Source organism: Erigeron canadensis, chromosome 2 (assembly GCF_010389155.1).
Source record: "Erigeron canadensis isolate Cc75 chromosome 2, C_canadensis_v1, whole genome shotgun sequence".
In the NCBI taxonomy this organism is placed as follows: Eukaryota; Viridiplantae; Streptophyta; class Magnoliopsida; order Asterales; family Asteraceae; genus Erigeron; species Erigeron canadensis.
The window spans coordinates 13168580-13188930 of NC_057762.1; the positions used below are offsets into that span (position 1 = coordinate 13168580).

General features: G+C 34.8%; 2 protein-coding genes across 2 annotated transcripts; one reads left to right on the forward strand and one right to left on the reverse strand.

The window, feature by feature from the left end:
- The first annotated feature begins 665 nt into the window (after nucleotides 1–665).
- On the forward strand, nucleotides 666–1202 carry LOC122587737. Its single transcript, XM_043759900.1, has one exon. The coding sequence runs from the start codon at nucleotides 666–668 to the stop codon at nucleotides 1200–1202; it is 537 nt and encodes a 178-aa protein (XP_043615835.1).
- A 17480-nt stretch (nucleotides 1203–18682) lies between these two features.
- On the reverse strand, nucleotides 18683–20312 carry LOC122586291. The gene is made up of 3 exons (XM_043758294.1): nucleotides 20255–20312; nucleotides 19123–19452; nucleotides 18683–19027 (listed from the first exon to the last, which is right to left on the reverse strand). The coding sequence occupies exons 2-3, from the start codon at nucleotides 19448–19450 to the stop codon at nucleotides 18762–18764; spliced, it is 594 nt and encodes a 197-aa protein (XP_043614229.1). The 5' UTR covers nucleotides 19451–19452; nucleotides 20255–20312; the 3' UTR covers nucleotides 18683–18761.
- Nucleotides 20313–20351: the final 39 nt, after the last annotated feature.

A 20351-nucleotide genomic window follows, 5' to 3' on the forward strand; every position in this document is an offset into this window, starting at 1 on the left:
AGGGGCCCCAAGACAGGAGAACTGTAACACCCCAACTAAGGCGGAATAATGAGATGTACAGAAAGTCAAGCATTCAAAACAAAGGATAATAAATAACATTCACCATAGCTTTATTTGATAAAAGAATTTTACCAAACCCTAAACCCTAAACCCTAAACCCTAAACCCTAAACAAAAGAACTTCCAATGGTATCAGAGCCATTTTGTTTTTTAAAATAAGGGGGAGATGGAGAATAAATTTTAATAAACGATTCTGAAGAATCTAAAGAAAACATAACTGAAATTTTAAATTTCAATGAAAATGAAAAATGTTTTGTATCAGATTACATGATTAATTCTGATCAACTTACAAAATTTAACAAGCTTAAATTCAAGCTTGATTCAATACAAGTTTTTAACCAGTCTGGATATTTACAGAGTTTAGTTTAAAAAGCTTTTACTCGAAAAAATAAAATCTTTTACTGTTTTAATACTGAAGAACTTTCAGTAGATATAAAAGATACTTCTAGAGAAGTTTATTTACCACTTTTAACCAAAGGAGAAATAGCAAAAAGGCTATTAAGTGTTAGACCAGATTTAAGAAAGTCTCTTAATATGGTTCATATAGGAGCTGTAAAAATTCTCCTAAAAGCACAATTCAGAGATGGAATTAACTTTCCAATAAAAATGGCACTTGTTGACAATAGAATTGTTAACAGACAAGATGCTCTATTAGGAGCAGTACAAGGAAATTTAGCATACGGTAAATTTATGTTTACTGTTTATCCTAAATTCGCATTACATAGAGAGTCTAGAGATTTTGATATGTCTTTAAGCTTTATACACCAATGTGAAAGAACTGACCTTATGGAACCAGGTAATAAAGTATTTACGGTTAATTATTTAATCGCATATGTTATTACAAATAGTACTCATTCAATAGAGTATAAAGAAAAAGAGAATATCACAATGGAAGATATATTCTCAGAAATTGGAACTGTAGAAGGCAGTAAATTTACTGAACCATCACAGTTACAAGAAAATTGGGCAATGAATATTGCGCGAAATAAAAAGGTTTTACACCAAAGGCCTAGATATAATTTCTCTAATTCGTTAAGATTAAGTGAACCTAGTTCATCTGAAATCTCTTTTGATTTAATGAGATCAATGTCCGAAAGGATAGATAAATATGGAGAAATCCTCAAAGAGGTAGTAGGAATTTAATATGTCCTATTATTCCTAAAAAATGAGTTCTATTACTGAGAAGTAAGAAAAAATCTTTTTTGATAACTTAGAAAAAGATGATTTAGATCAAGTCAATGAACTAGTGCAACTTTTATCCTTAAGCGATGAAGAATATGAACAAAGGTTATCAGAAAATAAAGAATTGAAAAATAAATATTTTCCCTATCAAGAGAAAATTTTTACTATTCAAAACCAGAAACCGAAGACGATTCTTTTGATGACATGGAGGTTGAAGAAGAAGAAGAGCCAATAGAGCACAAAATAAATAGGAATCAAACTCAAGCTAGTAGTAGCAAAAGGTCTTCCTATAGCAATACTAAATCGGAATTCTCTATGCCATATCATAAAGGCATACCCAATTCAAATAACAATGGAAATTCACAACCCATTGACACTATAAAAATTGATTGCATCTTTGACTTTGAAAGAAGAAAAGAAATAATTGATAAATGGAATATTGAAATAAGTTTAATTATTCAGTCAAATCCTAATGAGTTTCTCATGCAAGAACTGTTTTACTTTTGGTAGAACATAAATCTTCTGGCATAATTCAAAATATGATCAAAGGAACTAATTGGAATATAGATCTACATGGAGGAGATTTATATTATCAAATTATTGGTGCCATATACATGATGTTCTTAGGACTTGATTTTGTTACCAATAGAGATCAAGAAAATGGCAGAATACAAGAAAAGGCAAGACAAGCCTTAACAAAAGCTCAAATTTGCGATATATGTCTTTTAGAAGACTTTACTTGTTTATTTGAACAAAATCTATATAAATTATCCACAAGTGAATATCATAATTGGATAGAGATATATTTAATGAAAATTCCTATCGTTGGAGTAAAAGCCAAAGAAAGATGGAATAAAGAAAAAAAATGATTTAACAAAACACTCTCTTGGATTTGCTATCGTTGGAGTAAAAGCCAAAGAAGAAATTGCAATTATTTGTGATCTTGCAAATACGCAAAAACAATTAAAAAGGTTTAATAAAAATTGTTGTACAAATTTGACTCATATACCACCATTATCATATGGTTGTAACATAGTTAAAGACAAGAAATATTTCAAAAATAAATATAAAAAGAAATATGATAAACCTACCAATAATAGAAGGTTTTGGAAGCCAAAGAAGAAAACATTTACCCCAGGTAAATACTTTTCAAAAGAAAAATCTAAGGTATGTCCTCAAGGTAAAAAAGACTGTCGGTGCTGGATATGCCCGAAGAAGGGCATTATGCAAATGAATGTCCAAATAGGCAAAATTTTCCTAACAAAGTAAAGCTTATTTTAGAAGCAGAAAAAGATGGATATTTTCCCTCAGAAGACAATTTTAAAGGAGTAACAAAGGTATACTCATTAAAAATTGAATACTCTTCGTCAGAAGAATCTAGTGAAGAATAAATATTATTTTAAACAGATGCTTCTAATAAATTTTAAAGTGCAGGTTTTGAAGACAAAAACTACAGGAAAAGAAGAAATTTACTCATGGTAAAAAAGATTATCTATCCAGATAACAAGTGATGTCTTGTCAAAAGACAAATGCAGATTTCAAGATATTCCATTAAAACATCTTGACAAAAATGATACTGTTTATTGCTTGACCCACTATTTTCATAAACGAAAGCAATGACACAATCAAAAATTTTGCTATAAATAGCATTCAAAAAGTCTTTGAAAAGGAAAAAGACATCTAATTTTCCATTTAAAGAAAGGGGAATAATGGATGAGCTTAAGGCATTTCGCCTAAAAGAAAAAATTCTTTTGATTGAGTTAAAAGCTATTCAAGAAAAAATAGCTCTCTATGACGAAAGTCTAACAACTGTTAATTCAGAACAGGAATCCGCAAGGATAAAATCTGAGTCTATTCTCTCTCAAACGGTAAAGGGTAAAGAAAAAGAAAATCCATTGACTCCTATTGCTTTGGAAAAAAGCAAAAAGAAAGTTAATGAAGAACTACAATCTTCATCTAGTCTAGCAGCAAACGGCTCTGGTAAAGACACAAAAAATCCGTTGATGGCTGACAGTTTGCCAAAAACTGAAACGGTCTCTCTCAGACCAAGTTACGCTCAAGTGATACATGAGCCCACAAACACAAATTCCACATATTTTGTCATTTTCGAAGGCGAAAATAGAGGAATTTACGAAGATTGGGGAATTGTCTCCAAATATGTAACTGGAAACCCATTTCCATACAAGAAATATAAAACGCTGTTACAAGCACAGCAAGAAGCTTCTCATTATTCAGCACAGGATGGAAAGAAAGAAATACCTTTAAAGGTAACCTTTTTTACTGAGCCATTGAAGAGCAAGAAGAAAGAAAGAATCATCGAATTCAAGCAACCTTTCTCAAGACCAACAGTTATTGAAGAAAAGGAAGAAAGAGATTTAATCTCTCTAGACGAATTTAGAATGATGTGGTCCAAAGCCAGATCGCTAAGTCAAAAAGACTTTGAGGTCGAACATATCTATTCAGAAGATAAAGCTACTAAAAGTTTAATTATCTTTTGTCCAGGCACCAGCCCAGAGCTTGTTTCTCTAGCATTTTCAGCTGGATTAATAAAGTTCATATATCTTTCTCCTAACTTGCTAGAAATTAGCTTACTACCAGAAGGAATGAAGAAAGCTATTAAAAACTTTCGAAAAAAGATTGCAGCTGCAAAAGATGCAAACATCTTTATCAAGTGTAATTCTACACTACCAGATTGGTCACATGGAGAATCCTTCCAGAGTTACCATCATCTAGAAATTGGCATTGCCCAAGCAAGAAAAGTTGATCCGTCCAAAGTAATGGATGAAGACTACAATGACCCAGAATACTGGGTTGATATTAGAGCAAGAGGATTTATAAAAATCCTAAATAATCTACAAGGATTAAAAGCAGGTAGCTTTAACAAAATGAATTATTGCAGTAACCATTGCATTATCACTAGTTATTGTGGAACCCCACTACCAATGCACGAAAATGAAGCTTTAGAGAAAATGGAGCAACAAATTGCCTTCAATAAAATTGAAGCAAGTCCAATCACTAAAGAAAAACTTTGCAAAAGGTTAAAGGCTATGACCAAAAATCATAACTGCGATTATTGCAAAGAATCTTCAACAGAAGAAAATAATTCAAGTGGTCCCTCCACTAGTAAAGAATCTCTTTATACGGACGAAGAGAGATAAACCCAGCACATGTAGCTGTCGATCAAGAAACGTCATGGATGACGAAAGAAGAAAAATTAACTCAACACATGCGGTTGTCGAGCAAAAAACGTCAGAGATGACGACCTTTTAATTTGTCTTGTAATAAGCCACTTCCATTATATAAGGAAGATGGATCCTTTAGTTTAAGACATCCCCATTCGAAACATCCCATCCTTCACACACCCATTTCTCTCATTGTATAATATGATTACTAGTGAGTAGTTTCTCCATTAAGGAGAAATAATGTAAATTATCAAGAAGTTTCTTATCTTCGGATAAGAGACAGTTATGAAATAAGACTATCTTTTCTAGTTTTCTATATTTTTCTCTAAATAATTGTTATTGTTAAACCTGGAAACTCTGAAGCCATGATGAAGTACCGTTTAGGCAGGAGGCCGCTAGGGAAATATTGGTTGGGTTTGGTCACTAGCAGAAATAGAATTCAGAAGAATTAGAAAATATCAAGAAAAGGTATGTTACTCATAACTGTTAAAACAACTTTATATGGTAACTTACTTATTCTCCTTAAGACTAAAAACTTGAAAAAGAAATCAAAACATATAAAATTGATATGCAGACAAACATGTCCATGTTGAATTTGCAACTCATAAATTTGGCTATGCCAATAATTAAAGGTTACCCTCAAGATATGACTAAAAGTATATCATTAAGTATGTGGTTCACCACAATTATGACTAACTCAATCTTTATGATTGTTTACGTCAAATTAAAGAAAGGCTTTATTGCCAATAAAGACTAGAAATTGTAAGACTTTGATTAAAAATGGTCTTATACTTAAAATTCCTTAAAAAGGAAATATATCGTGTTAATCAAGAGATTATTCGAAAGAAAATCAAGAGATTATTCGAAAGAAAAATATGATTGAAAGGTTATATGAATCTATTCATAAACAACCAATTGATAGACATGTTGATATATGTCAAATAATTAATTTAAAACTCCATGTAGTTTTATTAAATGAAGAAATGAGATGCTTGTCTCTAAGAGTCTTTTAAAGATCTTTTTATAATTTAATCAATTATAATGAGTCCATACATTACTTTCTTGAAATAAGAAATTAAAAGAATTAATCATCAGATTATTCTTAATAAACAACGGATCCAATTGTTATCAGATTCTGTTACCTAACATCCAGCCAACTGGCGTAGAGATGTATCTCAAATACGAGAGTTAACATTCTATCTAGTTGAACTAGAACAAGAACTGAGACTGTTGTCTCTACATATCTTTTAATTAAGACCATATCTTGAGAATAATTAAACTTATTTCAGTATTCCATTAATCAATTATTTCTTTTCTTCTTTCGAAGTCAAAGATGCAATCAATTTTTAGCGGAATAATGAACTGTAACACCCCAACTAAGGCGGAATAATGAGATGTACAGAAAGTCAAGCATTCAAAACAAAGGATAATAAATAACATTCACCATAGATTTATTTGATAAAAGAATTTTACAAATGTACAAGCATGTGAACCAATCCCCAAGTACAATGCGTCTACCGCACTTGGGCATTAAGTCCACGAAACAAATAACAAGCACATCAAGTAGTATACTACAATGATCAAGGTTTGATCTTTGACTCCAAAGTGCAATGCAAAAAATCATGATGCATATAAATCCTCAAAGCTTATGCTAATTCCTGAAAAGCATGAAGAAAAAGTGTCAACTACGTTTGTGCATAGGTTTTTATATAAATCTTGGTACATCACCGTTTTAATACTTAGAAAACCGATTACTATTACATTTCGAAATACCCAACCCATATGACCGACAAAAATTCTCATATCATATTATCGAGTTTTTCCCAAATACCACAATGTTATTTAAAACGTTCAAAATCCATGGTAATTATAAAGTTCTCATTTGTCAAATCCACTTGAGGGAAAAATATATCAAATAATTAATCATATATCACATCGAAACCATTCGGTCATCAATATTTCAATATCGCCAATTTCAACGACTTTCAAGATTTCATATGAGGGATGATACCCAAACCGTATGTTCAAATCAAAATATCCAAACATATTAATATCAGTTTCATTTAGCCACACAGGCATAATTTAATATCAATTTCATTTAGCCACAAGGGCATAATTTAATATCAATTTCATTTAGCCACAAGGGCATAATTTACATAATTTTTGATGAGTAAATGCTTGAGCCACTACTACTACCTTTTCATGTCCAAACAATATATTATTTCATTTCATAGAACAAGCTGTCAATCAAGTGCTTTAATTACAATTGGGGTCATGCCATGGAGACGACCGTTTAAATTTAAGGTAGCTAGAGCACCGCTCTGATCAGACTGGAAGTGAAGGTCGTCACAAAGGCAACCAACATTCCACCGTTACGTTATGGGTGGGTGGACAACTCCTAGTTGCGCAACCCTCTAACTACAGGCCTCCCATTTCGGAGTAAATAGTAGTGTACCGAAATATAACAGTTTGACAGAACTCAAGCTCATCATATATCATTTATAACATTGAACATAAATCATAATTCCATTTCATAATCATACTATCAAGAATCATTTCTTATATAAAAAGAAATTTTATTTATATATATCATGTTTTTCACCCCAAAAGTTAAACACATAAAATAGTTTGAAAGGGGGCTATGACTCGCCTTGATATGCCATGCATTATATTCATATATCCAAAATGGGTACTTCCCATCTATAGCTTCCTTGATCATATATTCCTTATGCTCCTCATTCGTATATCAAAGACAAGCCTATCCCTACGAGAGGACTAATATACATAAGTTCCTATCTTAAGCCATCACTTAGAAATGCCATTTTCATTATGTTGTTATCAATTTTGGAATCCAAGTGTATTGCAAATATTCACATCATTTTGGTTGTAGAGATTGATAGTGCAAATAGTTACTTTCATTATACACGTGGTTATAAGTTTAAATTTTCGCTAACTTGGCTTCATTTATGGTTTCGTTTAGCATCTTAGGTTATCATATGCTAATGCCATATTAAGTTATGTTTTCTTAAACATTATTGGATATGCAATAGATTTTTGTGTAAATTATCTTTGGATGTATCATTTTATATTTTAATTAAGTTATTTATGTTTATCAACTTAATTTGTGTTTCACGTCACTTAATTATACTTAACTTTTATCTCACATACTTATTGATAATCTTACGATCACTCGGGCTTTGGAAGGTCGCTTATGTGTTATGGGTCACAATCTTTTGGGCTTACAAGTGTTTTGGGCTTAAGTTTGTTATATGCTTGATGAGTTATTTTGGTTATTGGGCTATATACCTTATTGGGCCAGGTAAGCCTACTGACTTATGGTTTTATGGGTTAGTTATTTGGGTCGGGTTAGCCCATTATGATTCATAGTTCATTACATAGCCTATTACACAAACTATTAGTTCACTTCAGAATTTTCTGTTTTAATTCACATTTTTATGAAATGTTGGCTACTATTTTGAGGTCAAGCCGAATTATTTGGACCTTCATGCTTTTTACACAGTGACTTATATGTATCTAGTATTTTTGTGAATTTTTGGTGAACTTTTAGTTAAGGTTTACTATGCATAAAAATTACGTAAACTAATGTGGTCAAAAAGGCTACTGTTTGGCGACTTGAAATGTTTTATAAAAGTTCTTAATGATATGTCTTTCAGAAAAATACCACAAATTTATTTTAAGTCATGGACACATTGAAAATTACTTTCCACTAAGTTTGAGCTTCTGAAGCTTAGTATTTTGAAAACTAAAAATCATCAAAGTCTACTGATTTCCAGACCAAAATCCTAGTTTTGCGATCTTAACTTGAAAAATACGATTCACTAACTTTTCCTTCGAAATATGACCTAAAACCGGTTCCATTTAAAACACAACTCTTTGAACTTAATTTTAGACACAAAAATCGTTCAAAAATATTATACCCAACTTGAGATATCACGTCCCCAAGCTGGCATAGTTTTCTAATCAGCTTATCTTGAAAACACAATCACATGTCTTTACTTTATTACTTCACCCAACACCTATTTTGACTTCCCCAATGTATTAACTTTATTTTGTATCAATATCCTATCATGTTAATAGTGCTTCTACAGATTTTATAGCTAGTATTTTTGTACAAAGTTATTGGATTCAAAGGTTGATTTCTTAGTTTGTGAAGTTAAGCTTTTTGGTGAAAACTCAGCTCGACCACTAGGTACTAAAAGATTCATATCTCGAGTTTTGTTGACCCTTTTCGCTTGATTCCAGTTGTTAGTGAAACTAGACTCATATATCTACAACTTTTATGTTGGACACTTTCCCTGAATCGGTCCCCAAATGCCCGGTTTACCAGCCCCAAGTTCTGTTACAGATTATGTGACTTTATTTTTGATCCAAACAACCCACCAATGGTCTCTCTTACTTATTTTGCACTCTTTAACACCACTCAATAGATTTTTATAAACTTTTGGATTATGTTAACATCATATATTCAGATTATAAGCCATTTCAAAATCATCCCTTATCCATCTCAAATCCCATATTCAAAACTACTTAAATCTATATATATGCATGTCAAGATCTAACATTCTTACACTCAACCTATTATTATCTTACATTCATGTGTAGATCTATGTGTTTTTAGTGATAAAATTGAAAGATAAAGAAAGTGATAATCAAAAGATTATAAGTTATCAACCTTTGAAGATCAAAACAAGAAAATCAAGAGTGTTGTTGGGTCTTGTTCTTGATGGCAGATTTCGAGCTCCTTAGGGGCTGTTTTGACATGAAAATGATAAAGAAAAAGGGCAAGAAGGTTACTAGATGAAAGCACAAGGAAGAGACAACAAAGAGAAGCATTGATATCAACCTTTGGTGATGCAAATAAGCAAGAAAGAGGGCTGTTCGGATAACAGTTAATCACGATTTTTAGAGCTCTTGGGGGCTGTTTTGTTTCTCCATGCATGCTCCAATCCATCATAGCTTGATCCCTTACTATGTTACTATGTTATTGTTGTTGTTTGATGATTTATTGTTAAGATTTAGGGGTGTTTTTACCCCATATTTCTGCCAAGAAAGAGAGGAGAGGAGGAAAAGATAGTTGAGAGAGTTTGAGAGCATTTCTTAATGTGTGTGTGTAGAAAGCTGAAAATGAATGGGGTTGTGTAGGTTCTTGGGGTTACATCACGTGAGGAGAGGGGAAGAAAGAGGTTGGGAGCCATCTTATTGATTTGATGGAGTGGTGGTGAGACTAGGATTGGTTAGACCAAAGTGTGTGTGGTGTTTCAAACTTGTTTGGTATGTATGTAAGTAAAAGTGTCTTGATTCATTATGTATGTATGTATGTATGTATATATATATATATTTGTAATTGTAAGAGTAAGAGTAAGTGGGTTAGTTGTATGTTGATTGGTTGGTTTTATAAGTGTTTATAATTATAATTAGTTTAAGTTGTAAGCACACATATATATATATGTCGTATATGTATGTACAATCATATATGTGTTGGTGTTAAATTCTAATAAGATTGATAATGTACCTTTAGTAATTGCAAGACTTATTTAAATTTGGCAATATATATATATATATATGTTGTTTACGTATATTAATATGTACTTGACTTGTAAATTGTATTGATGTGCATTGTTCTCATTTGAGTTGTTGAATCATAATTCTGGATACATAGATTTTGATTGTTTAAGTTACATTTTTATAAGATTGTCATTATTTAATCACTTTGAGACTCTCTTGAATAGTTATAATTATTGTGTTTGGCATTTCTAAGATAACTAGTCATATATGGGCATTTCATTGTACTAGAGGGCAATTTTCACTATGCTTTAATGTCTATAAGACAATTTCTCTTAATAAACTTCTAGAAATAGATGTCTAGATAAGTCTAAGTAAAGTGTCCTAATCGGAATTTGAGGGTTGTTACAAGAACGTGCCCTCCGGGGCCAGCACTCAAGTTAATGTTCCTCCAGAATCCGCGAGACCTGAAGCCCCGAGGTCCAATCCACCTCAGTCAGGGCCCGTCCCAGTAAGATCCGATGCGACGAATAGCGTTCCCTCCCTCTGGATATAGTATTCCATCAGGAGGTTACCAGGGACCTTCAGGCCAGGCCCACCCAGGACCTTCGGAACATACCTACCCAGGACCTTCGGGATATACCTTCCCAGGACCTTCAGGTCAGACCTTCCCAGGACCTTCGGGCCATACCTTCCAAGGATCTTCGGGTCAGACATTCCAAGGCCCTACCGGTTAGAGTCATTCAGCACCCTCGGGCCAAATCCCTCAAGGACCTGCAACACAGAACTACCAAATGCCTCAGAGTCAAGGTTATGGAAATATGAATGGACCTGGGACACAACAGTACTCCTCGGGGCCTTATGGCACCCATCTCTCAGGAGAGATTTATAACAACCAACAAGCAGGGCAGGCGCAACCACATCAATATTATGCATCGCAATTCACCATACCGACACCGAGGGTCTCGCAAGGCATAAGAGGACAACAATATGCTACCCCACCCCCTGGATCCTATGGTCCTCAAGGCTGGGGGGCTCCCGTGTATCAGAATGCCCTGGAACTACAAATAGTTGGAGGAAGTGTAGAAAATTCACCGTTCGTGGCCTGGATACAAAATTATCCCCTCCCAAAGGATTTAAAATATCCTTCCCACCTGGAGACATATAAAGGAAAAAGAGACCCGGACGACTTCTTGGAAGCATTCGAAGGAGCGGCAGAGATGAAGGTTTGGAACCTACCGACCGCGTGCAGGATGTTCAGGTATGCACTCGAAGGAGACGCCAGGAAATGGCTAAAGAACGTCGCGAAAGGATCCATTGTCAGCTTTGATGACCTTAAAGAGAAATTTAGGGCCCGCTTCAGCCAGCAGAAAAGCACAAGAAAATCCATGTGGCCACCTACAGAATAAAACAGAAAGAAACGGAAGGTTGTAGAGTATTCATGGATCGATTCACCACTGAAACAAAAGATATTGTGGATCTTTCTGAGTTACTGCATGGCCTTCGGAGTAGAGGGCTAGTCGAGTTCTTATACAGGGATCTCCCAAAAACATACGAAGCGGTTCAAAAAAGCGCTCACGTATATTTGGATGCCAGGGACACCGCCTTGAAGGGAGACACAAGCCCCACGCAGGAAAAGGAAGCTCCGGCAAACAGGAAAGGAAAATGGACAAACGAAAGAGAGAAATCAAGGTACACCCCGTATCACAAGGATGACAAAGGATATCTCAAGGTGAATCTTCTGGAACTACACAAAAGCCTAAAAGAAATATTGCTCACTGAGAATGTCACAAAAACCTTCCCCACCCCGCCCAGACTATGCGTAAAAAACAGGAAGGACCCAGAAAAATATTGCGAGTTCCACAGGGATCATGGTCAGGACAAAAATGCGTGTCGGCAACTCCGGAAAGCTTTAGAAGAGGCAATAAATGAAGGAAAGCTCTCGCACCTAGTAAAAAGCGTCAAGCAACAAGAAGGCATGTAGAAAGAAGACAACATGGATCAAAAGAAAAAAGGCCCTGAGAAAACTATTTATACCATAATGAAAATCAAACCTGGGCCCGGACATTCGCTCCCAAAGACCTACAGGAGGGACATGGGAAGTATCATGTTTCCTCCAACTTACAATGTAAAGTCTTTAGAGATCCCCTGGTGATTTCCGCAATTCTATAAATAACCAAAGTAAAAGACATTATTGTGGACACCGGAAGCGAATGCAATGTCTTATATGAGAAAGCTTTCTGGAGGTTACATCCTGTGTCACGAATGAACTTGAAGAGGACAGAAGCTTCGGTCCAAGGGTATTCCGGGAACACAGCTAAACCATTGGGAAAGTTGTCGGTGCAAACGATAATAGGAGAGGGATGCTGGAAGCGAAAAGAGAAGATTACTTTTCTTGTGGTGCAGGGAACATCAACCTTCCAAGCAATCCTAGGAAGACACGGAATCCAGAAATTTGAAATGATCCCGTCCGTAGCACACGGAATGATCAAGTACGAATCAAGCGGAGGAATAGGGACCTTGGTGACGAAGGAAAAAAAACTCTCCAAAGAAGGCCAAGACGGGCCCCACTGGCTCTCATGAAGTGAAGGACCCCACTATGGACGCCTAGATGGATAATGATACGTCCAAAGGCAAGCCCCATTTACAAGAATAATTAGTCTTTTCCTTGTCTTTTCTTTTTTCTTCATTTTATTTTCTAAGCCTAGAAGATATGGTATGTAACCTCATTCATATTAGTAAATAAATGCTTTCTTTTTTTCTCTCAAACATATCTTCGTTAGAAAAAGACGCACATAAGCGCAAAAATACACACGCACAACAACACATGTGCTCCAAAATGGGGACACCCATATAATGGAATTCCATAAAATGAAAAAAGGACCTATAGTCCAAGCAAACATCTATGAATATATCCACATAAAATAGCATGCAAATAGGTGTGGAAAACAACTATCAAAGTTGCATAGAAAAGCTGCAATAATCAAGACAGCTCTTATGCCACAACATCAAAATTATGTAAAGCAGCGATCCCCATTGCTGCACAAGCAAAGTCTTATAACATTAACAAAGCAGTCTTCAAGACAGCAACCTGTCCATAAACCGCAGTCCCAACACTGCGGGCAAAAGAAAATACCCAAAGAGAAATTATTCAACAATTTACAGACATAGCAATTGTTCAAAACAGCATGATAAGCTGTTGGCAAAAGAGAAGATGTCTAAAGAGGCACATACACCAGATCAAAGGCACGTAGGCCTAAACCATTCACTGAGGGTCAACAGTGGCTTCGGGCTAGATCACGTCAGGAACAACTTTCAGCAGGTCTTCAACAGCAATGTTGGGGTCAGCAATAACCTTCTCCAGGTAAGGAAAGACAACGTCCTTCCACTTCTGGTCAACCACCTCGAGGTCATGAGAGGCAGTGGGAAGAAAATCTCCTCTGCATTGTAAATCACACTTACCTTCCGCAGCAAACTCCTCCAATACAGTAGACCTCTCATCAGCCCTTTCGGCTGAATTCAACTCCCCCAACAACTGACCCACCTTATCACTATACAAGAAAGACTTGCTCACATAAGGAATTACCTCTGTAATTAGCCTGACACTATCCTGCTTCAAAACATCAATTTGCTCACGCAACAACCTGCTAGCCTCACGCTCATCAGCATATTCTTGTTGCAACTTCAAGACAACGTCATCATGAACAACTACATCCGCTTTCAACATATTTATCTGCTGCTTCAAATCCTGGACAATATCAGATGATTCGACAGTGGTGATGAAACTAGCCTCCTTAGCCCTCAAGTCTTCAACAGTGGCCACCAAAGATTGTGTAATGTATAATAATGAGCTTAATTAAAGGTTTAATGGTGGAATGTGTGTTAGAGTGTGTGTGGGTGATGGGAGGTTGAAGGAGAAGTTAGAGAGAAAAAGTAACTTAGAGAGAAGTTGGTATGGTAAATATATCAAAAGCTTATTACAATGTTTATGGGGAAGGGGTATTATGCAAATCACTAACTTAACACTAATACCCCTTCCAATACAATAATTTACAATTAAACACCATATTTAAAATTTTAACAATCTCCCCCTTAGTGTTGAATTGTAAATGTTGCATCGTCTTTGGTCTTTAAATAAACATGATGAGCCCATTTGTTGAAAATCTCCAATGTTGATTGGACTTTGAAGCTTTCTCATTGTCTTCGATATCTTGTATCAACCTTGACTTGAATCTTCCCAACAAACATAAATTCTTGACGATGACTTTCTAAAGCTTGATCTTCTCTTGCAACTTTGAGTACTTGGAAGCATCTTTGAAATCTTTGTAGCTTTTGAGCTTTAACAACTTGAACTTTTGAATGTTGATTTCAACTTGATGTTGCTTGGAGAAGTATGTTGAATCTTTGAGTAGCATGCGGGAACTTGGTTTTGACTTTGAGTTCTTTTAGATTGCGGAAGCTTGATTATCTTGAATTCTTTTGGCATTGCGGAAGCTTGGTTTGACTTTAAATTCTTTTGACATTGTGGAAGCTTGGTTTTAGAACGCGGAAATTTGATTTGACTATGAGACTTCAATTCTTGATCTAACTTGTCTCTGAATCACAATCATCTTGGAGCATTTGATCCTTTGATCAACCTATACTTGCTCCCCCTCAAACAAACATTTCTTTCTTGGAGCAAATTATCAACTGAACGGATTATCTTCAAATTTCTTGCCCCCCCCCCCCCCCTCGAACAAATAATCATTTCGGAGCATATTTAACAATTCATGAGTTTACTCTTGCTTCCCCTCAAATTAACATTCTCTTCAAACTATGAATCTTATCAACACTTTAAACGAACTTAACTATTCAAGTATCAACAAAAAATACAATCTCCATCTAATCTCAAACTTTTTGTCTTTTTATCAAAACATTATTCCAACTCAAACTTTTCTAATCATCAAACAAATGGTCATTTTTCTTAACAAATCTTTCCATTATCGACCATGTACTTTCCAAAACTAAAATCTTGAATATTCTTGATCTAGACACAATCATTCAACTTACTCGAACAATCTCTCAACTTAACACGATAATTATTCACTCTCTTCACCTAATATAACGATCCTTTGAACATCCAAACACAACAAATTCCACCAATCAAATTCTAATCAAATTCTACCTATATCTTTGAACTCTATCTATCAATCATATAATCATTTCTCCCCCTTATGATGAAAATGTGAAACTGTTTCATCATACAGTAATGATTGATAGCATAAACGGTAGAGCACAACAAACAACAAGCAAACAACTTAACCCAACCCAATTCCCAATGAACCTATTGGTGAACTAGAATGTGGGGTTGCATTGTTGGAAAAAGATTTTTTATATGGTGTTTGTGTTCTTTGTGTTTGTGTGAAGAGAAATGAAATCCGGATAAAAATGATCTGTTATCACAACCAAAAATCAAAAGGATTAATGGTGTGGCCTAAAAAATATAATTACTATTTTTAGGACTTCCCATTATCATCGAGAAATACACAAAGCTTATCTCTCAATGGTTCGGTCTATGGCTTTGCAACCGATAGATTGCTTTAAAGAATGTAATTCATGGTCAGTGTCACAAAGGCGTTCGATAACCATGTCTTACTATCCTCAAAGACTTTTAGAAAAATAAATCCGAGGTCACATAGACTTCTCGTTTACTCAACAAATTCATAAAATGAAATTGTGAGACCTACGTTCAACGTTGGAAAAGATGTTAGCATTGGTAGGATTTCTATTCGATCATTGTGGAATATCAATAATATGATATCACTACGAATGTTCCGGAAATATCACAAAGATATCCAATGTCACAAAGACATATAAAGACTCATTGTGTCCTATTGAAATGAAAAGATATATCAAGTACGCTCTAGACTCGATAGTGATCAAATGAAGTCAGAGACTGGAGCAGAGTGTCTCCCTTTTTCAATATCAACGTCTTCCAAATGAAGAGTCGATAGAAATGTGAAAATCTACGTGAGAATGTTAAGAAACACTTGAGTGGTTAGGTAAAGATGTGCATTGCTTCACTGGGTCCATGAAGTCTTCTTCAATATCGAGAAATCAACAAATGAAATCCGATAGAAACGTGTTGACCCGGTTTTTTAAGAATTTGGGGAGGGCTTTTGTTTCTTTTAGCCCTTTCTCACATCATATTCACCTTAACCTCTCACTTTTCGACTACTCCCTCATGTCCTATTTGCACAAATATCATTACATTCATGTACCCTCACAATCTAGAATTGAGATTTTAACTGCGGGGTTAGACCTCATCGGCGATGACAAGATCATGGAGTTTTTATGAGTGGCCTAAACTCTCATGTGCAAATCTAACACCGAACTTCAATAGAGATGATCGAAAATGGTTTGAAAAACATCCAAAGTGTTTATCAAATGACAAAAGAGTTTGAACACTTGGAAGTTTTGGTTTTATAAACAAACTCCCCCTAAATATATGCATGATTTAAACAAAATGTTTTGCATATAAAGGGTGAGTAAAATGATTGTAAGTTACTCACAAACATTAAAAAATGAGACTACGAGGACAGTAGACAAAGGCGTTCGATGTCTTGCATCTCATCCTAATATTTTGTAAGAAACTCAAAGACAACATAAATAAAAAAAATGAAAAGAGAAAATATTTTTGGATTTTTCGAAAATAAGAAAAATGAAAATCTTTTTGGATTTTTCAAAAAGTTAAGAAAATGAAAATATTTTTGTATTTTTCTAAAAATAAAGAAATTACAAAAATGGTTTTAGCACGGGTTATACACTAATGTGTGCATAAGCCACTTTTCATAAAATCACTTGGAAATCACTTTTGGAACCCATTTGAGATTGGGCCCAACGGTTTTTGACTTGTTAAAAGACCAAATGTAAGTCTCATCGATTTGATGAATTGACGTTGCATTCCACAGAGAACTAAAACCCGGTAGTTTAGTTGAAAAGAGTTTTCATGGAAGCAACGGTGAAAAATCATTTGATTTCTTTAAAAACTTGTCAATCTTGGGAGATTGATTTGAAAAATGATTTTTCGAAGCAAAATCATTCATTGCACAACTGTTTTCACACGTTTTGGTGCAAGTTCAAAAAGCTCAGAAAATGAATATTTGAATGATTTTGACTCAGATGACTTATCTTTTGAAATCGGTTTTCATTTTGATTTTGTCAACTGAGATTTTGCTTGAGAAAGATGTTTAGAATCATCCTCGAAGGATAGAAAAGAGACAAAAGTAGTTGTTCCATCAAAAATTTGTTTCTTAACGTACTTCTTACCCTTTTGCAGGGAGTATTTAGTAACATGGGAGAACTTTCTTTCAAAAGGTTTGGAAGATTTACCTGTGTAAACCCTCTTTGGAAAATCAACGTTTGGTTTTGATGAAATAGATTTTGGAAAACTTTTGGACACCTCATTCTTGTCACAATCAAAATCAGGATCAGTCTGAGTTGAGGACGCGGTAGTCTCAACACATTCATAAAATGCATCATCACAACCAGTTTGCATAGAAGAATTCACAACATTACATGCCAACTCGGGATCAGTCTGAATGGAAGTCTCAACGGTCTCAACCTTATCACAATCAGTCTACACAAAAGAGTTCACAAACACAGGACAATCAGTTTGAGTACAACCATTAATCATGACTTTGGGAAGGTCAGATTTCACAGATTTGGTTTGTGTTTGCAATTCAATCTCAAGTTCGGAAATTTTCTTTGTCAAAAATGATTCGTTTGACTGAAGTTGTAAACACTTGTCTTCAAGACACTTTATTTGAGCACAAAAATTTGTTCTTTCTTCTTCAACTTTGCCCTCAAAAATGGTGGACTTGTTTCGCAACTCATGGTTAAGCTCATAAATCTTTTGTTGCAAAACAAGTTCTTTCGATTGACTGTCCAAAATATTCTTATTGAGCTATTTGAGAGAATTGTTCAACTCATTTGTTAATTTGGATATCTTTACCAACAAAAATTGATTATGAAACTCGCCGGAAAAATCGATGTCTCGCCGGAAAACTCAACTGACACCAAAACTCAGCCAATCGAAAAACTGAAAGTATGAAAATGATCACTGTTTCACCGCGAATATAACCGTATAAATTTCAGATCGTATTGATGAACAACGATCGTATAAATTTCTTGAGAAATTTGTTGTTAATTTTCTGGTTTTTTTTTTTTAATAGTTGAAAAATGTAATATTCAATGTAAACTAAGGACAATCACGAGTGACAGTTACTGTAGTGAACTGATCAAAAAGCGTGTGGTTACTATAGCCACAGGAATATGAAAAGTGTAATACAGATATTGACTACTTCTTCTTTTGAATGTATCATTTGAATTATATAGTTTACCGAGCTCAAACTTTAAGCACACAACAACAATGAAATTTTAATCTGAGAATCAAATTTAATTAGATTTAACACTAATCCACACTAATTTGATAATCGGAATCACTAATTATCCTCAAACTCCGCGAAATCTGAAATTTCAGTGTAATGAATTTAAGCTCAAAAACACGAAATTTCGAACAAAATGGGATGAATTTAAGTTCGTGGATCGTTCAGATTCACCGATTATGCTCTGATCCCAAATGTAATATATAATAATGAGCTAAATTGAAGGTTTAATGGTGGAATGTGTGTTAGAGTGTGTGTGGGTGATGGGAGGTTGAAGAAGAAGTTAGAGAGATAAAGTAACTTAGAGAGAAGTTGGTATGGTAAATATATCAAAAGCTTATTACAAGGTTTATGGGGAAGGGGTATTTATACAAATTACTAACTTAACACTAATATCCCTTCCAATACAAGAATTTATAATTAAACACCATATTTATAATTTTGACAGATTGTACCTCAAAACTCTTGGATCTCAGATGAATGGACATCCTGGAAAAACGCCTAGCAATAAGAGCATCAGGATAAGTGTGGAATTGGCGATCTTTTTTGAAAACACGAAGAAACGTCTCATTATCCATGTTGTCAATTTTCTTGATATTTTCAGCATTCATGTCCTCACCATTCAACCAAGTAAGAATTTTCTGATCATGAAGATCTGCAAAAAGGGGGACAATAATAAATAAGTAATATAACAGAAAGAGAACATCAACAATACAAGATTATATATATATAAAAAAAAGAGAGTCGCACCTGTCTTTGGAGCAGAGGGCCTGCGGAATTTAGACTCTTTGAGATCATCCCAAACCTTTCTCTTCTTCACACGACCTGCAATAGACTGAGGGATAGGAACTTCCCTCTTCTTCTTCTTCTTCTTCTTCTTAGCAACAGAGACCCCAGTAATTTCAACCTCAGACATATCAATGTTCAGAATGGGGGGATCCACAGCACTTGACACCTCTGGATCATCGTTCTGAACACCAGAAGAACCAGCATCAGCAACAAGACTCCCTTGCCTTTCAATACGGGGTACCTCGGTTACTTCTTTCACACCTTTTCTCACAAACTTCTTAAAAGTCATACCTACAATATGGAATAAGGCAATGATCAGAGTCAATGAACAGAAAGACTATTAAAAACAAAAATGCCAAATCCTTACCATCTATATCTACACTACCAGGCAATGTACCAATCAACTTCGCTTTGTACAACACAACATCATGATACAACACTACTTGGATAGGATGCAATCGAATTTCACGACACAAATCATCAATGACATATTCAGGAAAGGGGTTTTCATATTTTTTATGCTTACACAGTAATTTTCTATCGGTCACAGACTCAAAACCACTTAGAATCAGAGAAGCTTTCATAAAGAGGAAATCATTTATGCAGTCACGAATATCAAGACCACCCCTTTTAAAACACCCAACTTTTGATCGGTTACCCACTGTAACCCAATCGCCAGAGGGGCAGGTTTGAACAAAATATCTAAACAGATCTAACGACGGTTCACCGCCATATGCATAACTTCAAAAGCAACTATTCTCGACAAACCTAGTGGTGTTATATTGGAGATATGGATATCAAAATAGTCAAGCACACCAAGCATAAAGGATGAAAAAGGGTACCTAACATTACCCTCAGTCATGGATTTAATATAAAAACAGACAAACCCATTAGGGGGAGTAAGAACTGTATCACCATCAGAGGGAATCAAAAAAGACGATATTTTCCCAGGAAAATATTTCTCAACAAATTTGTTTAGCCACGACCAAATGACGGTCGATTCAGTGGTTTCGATGCTCCCTTTTGACATCGGAATATGATAATCAAAAGATAAACACAAAGACGAAAGAAAAAGAGGAAGGAAATCACGTACCTACTGTGTTAATCGGAAGTGGAAAAAATCGAAAACCCTAGGAGAGAGTGGAGATATTTTTCGGAAGCAGATAAAAATAAAGGAAAAGGACGAAAAT

Coding starts and splice junctions, on each gene's coding strand:
- LOC122587737 (XM_043759900.1), top strand. CDS start 666: ATGGCACTTGTTGACAATAGAATTGTTAACAGACAAGATGCTCTATTA.
- LOC122586291 (XM_043758294.1), bottom strand. CDS start 19,450: ATGACTTTTAAGAAGTTTGTGAGAAAAGGTGTGAAAGAAGTAACCGAG. Junction 19,028..19,122: donor GCCCTCTGCTCCAAAGACAG/GTGCGACTCTCT, acceptor CCCTTTTTGCAG/ATCTTCATGATCAGAAAATT.